Source organism: Ictalurus punctatus, chromosome 29 (genome assembly GCF_001660625.3).
Source record: "Ictalurus punctatus breed USDA103 chromosome 29, Coco_2.0, whole genome shotgun sequence".
NCBI lineage: Eukaryota > Metazoa > Chordata > Actinopteri > Siluriformes > Ictaluridae > Ictalurus > Ictalurus punctatus.
The window spans coordinates 9,119,381-9,130,792 of record NC_030444.2 but is presented as its reverse complement, the minus strand read 5'-3'; the positions used below and the strand labels follow the sequence as shown (position 1 = coordinate 9,130,792).

General features: G+C 39.8%; 1 protein-coding gene across 2 annotated transcripts; it reads right to left on the bottom strand.

Moving 5' to 3' along the window:
* Window positions 1-1,018: 1,018 nt before the first annotated feature.
* On the bottom strand, window positions 1,019-5,641 carry LOC108260542 (uncharacterized). Of its 2 annotated transcripts, none has more exons than XM_017460924.1 (8): window positions 5,485-5,641; window positions 4,487-4,559; window positions 4,227-4,358; window positions 4,002-4,047; window positions 3,800-3,914; window positions 3,357-3,429; window positions 2,262-3,194; window positions 1,019-2,115 (listed from the first exon to the last, which is right to left on the bottom strand). In XM_017460924.1, the coding sequence occupies exons 1-8, from the start codon at window positions 5,505-5,507 to the stop codon at window positions 1,246-1,248; spliced, it is 2,265 nt and encodes a 754-aa protein (XP_017316413.1). In that variant the 5' UTR covers window positions 5,508-5,641; the 3' UTR covers window positions 1,019-1,245. The 2 variants fall into 2 exon arrangements, with proteins under 2 accessions (XP_017316413.1, XP_017316414.1); XM_017460925.1 differs by having other exon boundaries at window positions 4,493-4,559.
* Window positions 5,642-11,412: the final 5,771 nt, after the last annotated feature.

Sequence of the window (11,412 nt, the reverse complement as noted above, 5' to 3'; positions counted from 1 at the left end):
CCACATCTTAAAGAGACCTCAAATGAACAAGGCATATGAGCATGATTGAGCATGACTAATACTGACTTCCTAATTGCACTCGTGGGTCTTTTATAAAAATGCTTCAGGCCAGCCTGTCTGTGTAAACAAGCATCCCACCAGCACCAAGCAGTATCTCTTCTAAAAAGAAAAGCAACATATAACGCATCTTGCAGCAGCATCTGGCTGAGGCAGTTCTGAATGCCAGTCTGACCTCTGTCTGTCTCGCACACTCTCCTGAGAGCGCCCGAAAAAGCTGCTCATTTCTGCACGCTCATTACAGGGCTTCAGAGCTTAGTTATACATGACGTGATATTAATTATTGTTGGTAAACAATGGCAGTTACGGAGATGGTTGCACTCAATCTGCTTCACCCGTTCGGCGGGCGCTATTCTCACAAGCGATTAAGAGCCACAAACCAGGACAGATGTTCAAGATGAGTTCATTGGCATGTTTAATTAATTCCACTTGAGATAATTATTCAATCATTGCTTTGATTACTTTTAGCCGCTTCCCAGATTACGCATTAAACGGCTGCTTGCTGTCAGTAGGATTAAAACGGGATTTGGTATTTGCAGTCGGATATTAAAAATGATACACAAGTGTAGTAGGACTGGCAGTGACTGCTAATCAGGTGTAACGTCACTTGATTTCAGTGTGCTTTATGTTTGATTGTGGTATTTCCATAGCAGTAAGACCTGTTGTTTGCTATCTACTGTAGCTGCAATGTTTGTATTAGTGTAATGGAAATATGTCTGTGTATACAGTATATTAGAGTAGTTATGGAAAGTTATCGGGTGGAAGCAGAATCCTAATAGTGTATTAGAAAGTGAAATACGGTCGAAGGTTGATCAACATTAATATTGCAGTTGAATGACATAAGAGAGGAATTTTAATTTAATGAAAGGAATTACAAGACTTATATTCTTTCCTGACAAAAGCATTATGAACAGGAGTGTAGGAAAGGCTTTACTAGAGAAAACAGTCAAATACATAGTTGCAAAATAATTTTATTATTAATAATAATAATAATGCACACAAATTTTCACATAAAGGAAGAAGGGTTCAAAATAAACAAAGTAAACAACATATGTACACACTCCTGAGGAGAAGCTCCTTGGCGTCCTCCAATTCTGTATCTTCATTCTTCTGCACATAACCTTTCATTCAACTTGAATGAACTCGGCGTGCTCCCCTGACTTCCCCAGCTTTCCTGTTCCACAGTTGTCAATTTGGAGTCAATGGAGTGATTGAAAGGCTCGTTGGTGATGTGATGACGTCATCATCAAACCCCCAGTCCTCAGAAGTGTCTGCCATGTGGAATAACTTCTCTACATTAACTTGTCCACAAAGATCAACAAAAACCTTCTGATAGAGGTCTTCAATATGTTTTCCAACAGATCTACTCAGAGCCGCAGTGCACAAAGTTAGAAGTTTGTTCATCAGTTCCTGAGGGGAGACATCAGGAGGAAGCGTGTGTGGAGGACCATTAGCTAGCAGTTTCAGTAGCAGTAATATGGCCATGCTTGTGCTGTTCTCAGCAGATACTGCATCAGTCCTGTCGTCATGGAGGCTGTCCGAGTTTGACGGATAAAGCAAACATAACTCCAAATCCTCATCTTCCATTGCCTTCAGAAAGGACTGAGCGAAGGCATGATGTATCCACTCAGCTCCAGCATTAAAGGCCTTCATGAGGTCAAACGGAGTTCCTGTTTTTGACAGCAGCTCTTCATAGATCCTGTCTATGACTACAGGGTGGAGCTTTTTGGGGATGTGCTCACCGTCCGCCACACAAAGTTCTGGCATCCTGGATAAAACTTTAAGCACGGATTCTGCCAGTTGCCCCACTTGTTTACTCTTAGCCGCTAACATCAGTGTTCCTGCAGGATTCGAGCTGCATGCCCGCTGTGCTCGTAGTACAATGGCATGAGCACAGTGGTGCACAGCGAAAGGAGAGATTATAGGAAGATTGAGGTAAATGATGTACGTGATCCTTCCTGGCTCATCTTCCTGGCTTGCACTTGACCAAGTTGAAATCGTGTCTGTAGCTTCACTCCATTGTGGTGTCACTGAAGCAGAATCCATGTCACGTTTAACCTGCAGACAAATATACTGTATAGTCAAGTTACCCCAATGACCTGGTGGATACATTTTTTCTTCATCCACCATCTCAGAATGTTTATTTCTATGGTATTATAGAACACAATGAAAAATGAACGGGTAAAAAGGATAAAACAGTTTACCTTTGTGAAACTCTTTGGCGCTCTGAAGTGAGACGGCAGTGTTTTCTTCTTCAACTTTGTAACCCCAGCATCAGTCTCAGGAGTCAAAGGCGTCAGAGGAGCGATGACATCATCGTCAAACCCCCAGTCCTCAGAAGCATACGCCATGTGGAACAATCTCCCGACACTAACTTGTCCACAAAGATCAACAAAAATCTTCTGATAGAGTTTTTCAATCTGTTCTCCAACAGATCCACTCAGAGCCTCAGTGCATGAAGTTAGAACTTTGTTCATCAGTTTCTGAGGGGAGACATCAGGAGGAAGCGTGTGTGGAGGACCGTTAGCCAGAAGTTTCAGTAGCAGTAATATGGCCATGCTTGTGCTCTTCTCAACAGAATCTTCATCAGTCCTGTCACTTTCATTCTCATCACAGAGACTGTCTGTGCCTGGTGGACAAAACAGGCACGACTCCAAATCCTCATCTTCCATTGCCTTCAGAAAGGACTGAGCGAAGGCGTGATGTACCCGCTCAGCTCCAGCATTAAAGGCCTTCATGAGGTCAAATGGCGTCCCCATATTTGACAGCAGCTCTTCATACATCCTTTCTATGACTACACGGTGGAGCTGCTTCGGGATGTTCTCACCATCAGCTAGACAAAGTCCGGGCATCTTGGATAAAATATGAAGCACGGATTCTGCCAGTTGCCCCACTTGTTTGCTCTTAGCCGCTAACATCAGTGTTCCGGCAGGATTCGAGCCGCATGCCCGCTGTGCTCGTAGTACAATGGCATGAGCACAGTGGTGCACAGCGAAAGGAGAGATTATAGGAAGGTTAATGATGTATGTGGTCGTTCCTGTCTCATCTTCCTGGTTTGCACGTGACAAAGTTGAAATCACGTCTGCAGCTTCACTCCATTGTGGTGTCACTGAAGCAGAAGCCATGTCCCTTTCAACCTGCAGACAAACATACCGTGTATTCAAGTTTCCCCAGTGACCTGGTCATGTTTATTTACTATTATTATTATTATTATTATTATTATTATTATTATTTACATACAAAATGACTGTAGAGACAAATTTGATATACAAATATAGATAGATTTGTCATTTATTTACCATATTATTAATCTGAGCTGAACCGAAGACACTCCTTGTTTCTTGGTTGATGTTGCAAAGAGAGACACTGTTCCTAAGAGATAAAACATCAGCTCAAAGTCAAATGTATAATGATTAGAAATACATAAATCTCATAACTGGTGTTTTGAGCGGTTGAGAGTGTGCTTATATCTGGGACGGCCTTACTTCACTGTTCTCACAAATGTGAAGAAAAACAATCGCAATCTTGTAAAATGTTCATCTTACAGAAGATGTTTTATTTAGCAGGCTCATACACGAGCACGTTTAAACTCTTGAAGGGTTTTAATAGCGATTTGTGTTCATTAAGCTATTTTTGTGAACACAAATTCCCACACAGCCATAAAATGCTGTAAAATCTATTGGAAAGTCTTCCCAGAGGAGTGGAGGTTATTATAACAGCAAAGGATGGAACTGTAGCTAACCTGGAACGGGTTGTTTTTCTCCGAGGAAAGCGGAGATGCATTTTTTTGAAGAGAAGAGGCCTCCGTGATGGTATACGGTACACTTCTCTCCCGCGCTGTGATTTCCCGGACAGACCTAAAAACAAGGAAACTATTAGAAAGTATCCAGTTTAAGGGGAATTTTGATCTTTATTCAATGATTACGGAACGTATGAGGCCTTACTTTCAGATTCATCTGAATCATCTGCCTCAGTTCCTGCCTTCGATTTCTGTTCGTAGAGAATAAATTATTACAAAAAGCTCAAGCAGGTCACAGTGCATTAGATTTTCTGAACATGAGCAGAAGATGCAAATTACAGAATGCATTTTGTTTTTCCCTCATCCACCATATTACTATAGAACCCAATGAAAAAAGTTTAAAATGTGTAAAAATAATAAAGCAGTTTACCTTTCGGAAAATCTTTGACATGCCTAAGCGAGACAGCCACGATTTCTTCTTCGGCTTTGTAACACCAGAGTCAGGTACAGGAGTCATAGTTGTCAGTTTTGGCAAGTCAGATTCACTGCTCTTGAAAAACACCTTGGTGAGAGGAATGATGACATCATCGTCAAACCCCCAGTTATATTACATATGCATTGTTTACATTTCCATATTACTTTAGGGAAAAATACAATGTGCAAATTTAGATAGATTTGTCATATATTTACCCTAACATTCCTCCGAACGTCCCTGGAGACTCTCATCACTGGTTGCCTGATGTTAACAGGAGAAGCACCGATCCTAAGAAAGAAATCATTGTCTCAAAGTCTCATTTATATGTTAATGATTAGACATACATAAATCTCATAACCAGAGTTTGAGTGTTTCTGTATCTGGAATGGTTAAACGTTTGCTGTTCTCACAAAATGTCCCTGAAAAGGGAACGAGACGTAGTGTGACCACGACAGGCTTATAAATAGGCGTGATTCACTGTTTCTATACGGTATCTCGTTTAAGGTGATGGTTGCCCGTAACAAAGCCCAAAGCCCACATTTCCCGCTTGCTTCTGCCCTTTGCAGTACTTGTAGTACATGTGAATGTCCTCACTCACTGTGGGTTAAAATTATATTTCGTACTGGAAATGGAGGATGAGCTGATCACTGCTGGGGGCTTCAGTTCACATCAATTCAAACTTCCTAAATTTCTGTCACACTCTGTCTTTTCAAATAACGACTAATAGGCTTCATACTTTACCTGTGTTGCTAACTAACTTTAACTATCTGTGTAGCTCACTGCCTGTTCACTCTTGACATTTTTTCTATTTTTTTTTTGTAGAAAAAGTGCTGTCTAGAATCTCTTTGCTTATTGAATAAGTAAATGATCTATTTACTATGATCAGAGAGTTTTATCTGTCATTGTGCTGATGTGCTGATCTCTTTAGTTCTGTCTTTAGTTTTAGCTCAGGCACATAAACCATACACTATAACAAAAATCTTCTACTTTAATCTGTAGTCATGGTGTAAAATTATAATTTTTTTACTCATTCCAACTGGAAATGTTAATTAGATACAGGATGTCTGAAAAGTATCCATACACAGGGTAAATTAACACATTTTAGCAAAGACATGTTAGATATGCTGTAGATAGCTTAGCGTTTGTCGCTACACTTCACTGACACTTTTCTAAACTTTTCTAAATTTCATGAGGTAAAAAAACACGGTATTACCTTCTTGAACAAAAAGCCGACATGTCAAGTTGAAAATGTTGCAGATTTTCGAATCCACTCGCAAAATAAATCAATGTAATTCGCTAAGTTCGCACACTGTAAATGGAGAGAGAAACTCGCTGTGAACACTAAATGGCTGAATGGAACTAACTGCACGGAGCTGCACTGAACTGAGTGGGGCCCAACGGAATAGAATACGGAACTCTGACGAGTATTCCGCATTACAAAAAAAAAACAAAGCAGACCTCATCAGCTTTTAACTTTTTTTTTCAAAATGGCTTCCGCTACAGTTAACTCCAGTACAGTCAAAGCCAAAGTGAGCTTTATTTTCATTCAGACCATACAACATGGAGTGCACAGCACAACCAAGCTGTGTTTCTCCAAGCTCGAATGTGCAAAAATAAGACAGACAGACATGTTTGTGTAGTGTTAAAGGGAGTTAAGTAGTCTGATGGCCTGAGTCTGAGCAGTCATGCACCACACACTGCGGTAGCGTTTGCCCGATGGCAGAAGGTTAAACAGACCATGGGTGGCGTGAGTGAAGTCCTTGAGTATTTTATCAGCTCTGCTTATCCAGCGTGACCGGTATTGGACCTGTGTAGTCGTGAGGGAAGCTCTGACGATTTTCTCTGCCGTCCTCACAGCTCTCTGGATAGTTTACTTATGTTGGCGTTTCTGTAATTCTGCGTGTGCCGAACTACAAAAAACACCTTTTATTTATTCATTCATTCATTCATTCATTCATTTATTTATTTATTTATTTATTTATTTATTTATTTTTAATCCTCTAGCACTGATGTAGGGTGGACATGTGTACACTAGCAGGCACTGTTTTCTGCCTGAAGTACTACAGACTGACCAGTGATGACGTTTAAGTGCAAAGCTTGCTGTATGCTATAGAATTCATTTCCAGTATGTTAGGACTGTCTGGGTAAAGACAGTGACGAATTCAGGTTTAAATCGTCTGGATCGACGATTAGCATTCCATTAGCAGCTCTTTGGATGCTCAGGGACACCTCCATCTCGCACTCGAGCATTAATCTGTCCTGTCTTTCTCTCAATCTTCCCCTCTATTCCTCTCAATCCATCCTGTTTTCCTGTCCATCTGTTTCAATCGCTCAACCTTCTCCCTGGTCCATCTTGTCCATCCCTTCATCCTCGTCTCCTGTCCTTGGACGTCCTCTTACATAGGATTGCAGAGACTTTTGGAAAAATTAGCTCGAAAGTGTAGTTTTGTTTTTTTTTTTGTTTTTTTTGCTTCTGTACTCATACACGCTCATCTAAGTGAACATTATTAACGATTAGCATAAAATCTATTACAGCTTTAATATGTTTTCTGATCGAAAGAAAGGGCTAGAGGAAAAGGTTCCCCCAGTGCTTAGCTCAGCTAGCCCTGCTTTCTTTCGGTAAATAAGTCACATGTCTCATTAAAGTGAGAAATGGTTTGTACTTCTTCCCATTTTTTTTATGCTTGTTTGTGGTGTCAGTGTCCCGCAACTTTCTGAGGTCTGCTCTTTTGACTGTGAGCTAACGCTAAAAGCACTAATGCCTGAAAGAGCTGAGGCAAGCAAGGTATAGCTGCCAGGTCTAGCACACACACTCTCTCTCTCTCTCTCTCTCTTTCTCTCTCTCTCTCTCTCTCTCTCTCTCTCTCTCTCTCTCTCTCTCTCTCTCTCAAACTTCATACACACACACGCACACACACACAGAAGCCTTTAACTCAAGTTATTAAACCTAGCACAGATGCTAGCACTCAGCGCGCTAGCCGTTTCTCCTTAGGGGACAATTCGTGAGTATTTTTGATCAACTATATAGCTTCACATTATTATTCAGGACTTTATAATTATCTCCCAAAGTGACAGAATGCTCAGGCCTCATATTCATCTCCCCAGTTATGAGTAGTGCTTATTAAATGGAATTATGGTTTATAATGGCTTGGTCAATAGGGGTGATGCAGCCCATACATCACTGTCGGCATCAGAGCTTTGGGTAAAACTGCACCGTACTATAAAACGAGCTGCAGATCATGTGCCAGCATTTGTATTTTCTTTACGCACTGTAAACTCAAAAAGTTATATTAGAAGTGAGCTCCTGGTATTGATCATAGCCGATTGTGTTTTCACACACCTCTTTGGAAAAAAAAAATCAGTCTGGTGATGTTAGTTTAACACTAGCCTTGGATCTTTTCTCTATATCTCGCTGATGTTAAACACACTGACGAGTTCCGCTTAACTTTAAACCCGATCGTTGTCATTAGCACGTGTCTCAAATCGAAAACTCCGACCTTATGTTTTATTATGAATGCAAATATTTATCAATCTAGAAAATCCAGTAGAAGAAGAATGTTACAGAAAACAGACCTTTCAGTAGGTTTTAGAGGTTTTTAAAATGCAAACACTTGCAATGATAAGAAAAGCATTAGTGTTAGTACTCGATGACGGTTTAGAATAGTACATAAAATTAAAGTACGTGATTTGAGACACGGCACTAGTTTGTTTATTCAGTTGTGTCGCATGGTGCTACTGTATACTGCTGCCACTATTTATGTTGGTATTGTACTACAAGTACACTTTACATTATGTGAACACGCACACAATGGCATAGCTATTGAGGAAATAATCCACAAACACATTTTCAATCTGCTCCCAGCAAATGGCTCTGCTTAAATAATTTAATATTCAAAGGAAATATGAAATCATGGTAAGCATGGTGGCTTGGTTCACCTCACACCGCCAGGGTCGGGGTTCGATTCCCGCTGCTCTGTGTGTGCGGAGTTTGCATGTTCTCCCCGTGCTGTGGGGGTTTCCTCCGAGTACTCTGGTTTCCTCCCCCAGTCCAAAGACATGCATAGTAGGCTGATTGGCGTGTCTAAAGTGTCCGTAGTGTATGAATGAGTGTGTGTGATTGTGTGCCCTGCGATGGACTGGCACCCTGTCCAGGGTGTACCCAGCCTTGTGCCCGATGCTCCCTGGGATAGGCTCCAGGTTCCCCCACGACCCTGAAAAGGAGTAAGCGGTTGAAGATGGATGGATGGATGGATAAATAAGACACTGGACAACTATGGACAGGTGAAACTTAGGTCATTTCAGCTCTCAAAAAGAGCAGCCAGTCTGTTGCGCGATTTATTATGCTTCTGTAAAAGATAGAAAATGTCCACACGAGGTTATAAAATTTCAGTATACAGTCAGTCATTTGAAGCCATCAGTAGTTTATTACAAGTGTAAGAAGTAATTATTCTGGTGAAAGTTATGCAGTCTGTAACAGTCGTCCTGTTCAAATCGACCTGGCTTTAATGTAATTACTAAAACTGGTAATAGAAACAGCCATGCTGTTATAGTTATTGAGTATATTGAGTTTCAGGTTCATCCAGGCTATACGTTACTGAAGCACCTCTGGTTAAACTAATCCAGCTCGCTCAGCACTTTATACAGCATAGCAACATCTAACAGCATAGTGTTATTGCCTTACCCAGCAGAAACATTACGTTAATTGCACTCAGAAAATGAAAATGATCCCCTCGTCCTGAAGCTCCCAGGACTCGATGTACAGTACGTTAGTCACTCTAGCTTTCATATAAGGTTCATTGTAGCTACTGAATTTTAATATTTAGAGTGAATAACTGCCTGTGACACTAACAGTACATTAACTGTACATTTTAATGCATGTAAGAGAGTGAGAATGACTTTAGTATGAAAACAAAGTAATTGATTTTTCACATTTTTAAATTAAGGTGAATTACTTTTCACCACACAGCTCGAAGCAAATCTTTTAATTACACATGAAAGTTCCTTTAGTGTAATAACCCAGGTGATGAACATGGTTTAGGGGTTTAGCTGTGTGTGTGTGTGTGTGTGTGTGTGTGTGTGTGTGTGTGTGTGTGTGTGTGTGTGTGTGTGTGTGCGTGTTCACATTCGGTGTTTGTGTGTTTAGGCCAATCCGATCAAAAGAATACCAGGTCAGAAATTACACCTATGTTTCTCTCAATACACACATGTACAGTTGTGCTCATAAATTTACATACCCCTTGCAGAATCTGCAACATTTTAATAATATATATATATATTATATATATATATAATATATATATATATATTGGGAACCATGAATGCCAACATGTACTGTGACATACAGAAGCACAGCAGGGCAGTATTCCAGCATGATAACAACTCCAAACACACCTCCAAGAGAACCACTGCCTTGTTAAAGAAGCCGAGGGTGAAGGTGATGGACTGGCCAAGCATGTCTCCAGACCTAAACCCTATTGAGCATCTGTGGGGCATCCTCAAATGGAAGGTGGAGGAGCACAAGGTCGCTAACATCCACCAGCTCCATGATGTTATCATGGAGGAGTGGAAGAGGACTCCAGTGGCAACCTGTGAAGCTCTGGTGAACTCCATGCCCAAGAGGGTTAAGGCAGTGCTGGAAAATAATGGTGGCCACACAAAATATTGACACTTTGGGCAAATTTGGACATTTTCACTTAGGGGTGTACTCACTTTTGTTTCCCGCGGTTTAGACATTAATGGCTGTGTGTTTAGTTATTTTGAGTCGACATCAAATTTACACTGTTACACAAGCTGTACACTCACTACTTTACATTGTAGCAAAGTGTCATTTCTTCAGTGTTGTCACATGAAATGATATAATCAAATATTTACAAAAATGTGAGGGGTGTGCTCACTTTTGTGAGATGCTGTATAAGCTATGAATTACAGCTATATACAGCTATAAACTAAACTACAGCTTTATACAGCTATAAACTATGAACTACAGCTATAAACTACAGCTATAAGCTATAAACTGCAGCTATATACAGCTATAAGCTATGAACTACAGCTATAAAGCTATAAAGGCCCCATATCATTGCACTGTTCATTTGGATGTGAACGACGGTGAGTGATAACACATCTGCCATTCTGTTTCCTTAACCAGGAAGTAAACAATCAGAGCAACTTTTACTTTTGAGTGAAACATTCTGTAGTACAAGCTGGTAAACTATATATTAAAAAAAGAAGGCATTTTACCATCGGTAGTATGTATAGTTGGCGTAAATTATATAACTTATAACTTAATAGTAGTTAGAATATTATCATATTATCACTACCCCACCGCTATCTTTAAGAACTCCATCCATTTATTGCTATGTGCTGATCTTTGCAAGTTTATTACCAACTCAGATCAAATCTGCCCAACTCAAAAGGCAGAATAAGGACAGCTGTGCTACAAGGTTCCTTATTTAACCCTTACAGTGCAGCGAGATGATTCTGAAGGTTCATATCGAGGTTTTCACGATAAAAGATTATGGAATTTGCAGTATCTGAAATATTTGTATTGATATACATTACACCTACCATCGTTTTATTGTTTCTAATGGTTTAGAAAATCTGGAACCTTCCACTGAGTTCACACAACTTTTCTTTTTCTGAAGGAAGGCACTACAGTTTCTTCCCAAGAATCTTGGAGAACTTGCCTCAGTTCATCTGCAGACTTTGGCACTCACTTGGCTCTGGCTCTGCATACTTAATATGTTACTTTCATTAAATGACAGAATTGTCTCTGTATCTTTCTTAATGTAACTTGTTGAGCATATATTTTACTGAGAAGTATTCAAGAAGTAATAAAAATAAACACATTCAGTAAAAAAGTATAAAATATTTAAACATAGAATATTACATAAACATAACCGTAATATAAAGTAAATATAACCAGATTAATAGATAATAAAATGCTACTATAATAGATACAAATTCACAGATATCAATACAAAAACACAATTAATATGATAATAATTATGAATGCCCAACTAACATCCTCTATTCATTTCAGACATTAAAGAACACCTTCACATGATATTAAGGATTAAAGATTGAAACACTGTGAAACAAGCTCCTTAAAGCTTACAGTGAACTGTGATAGTAATACATTTCA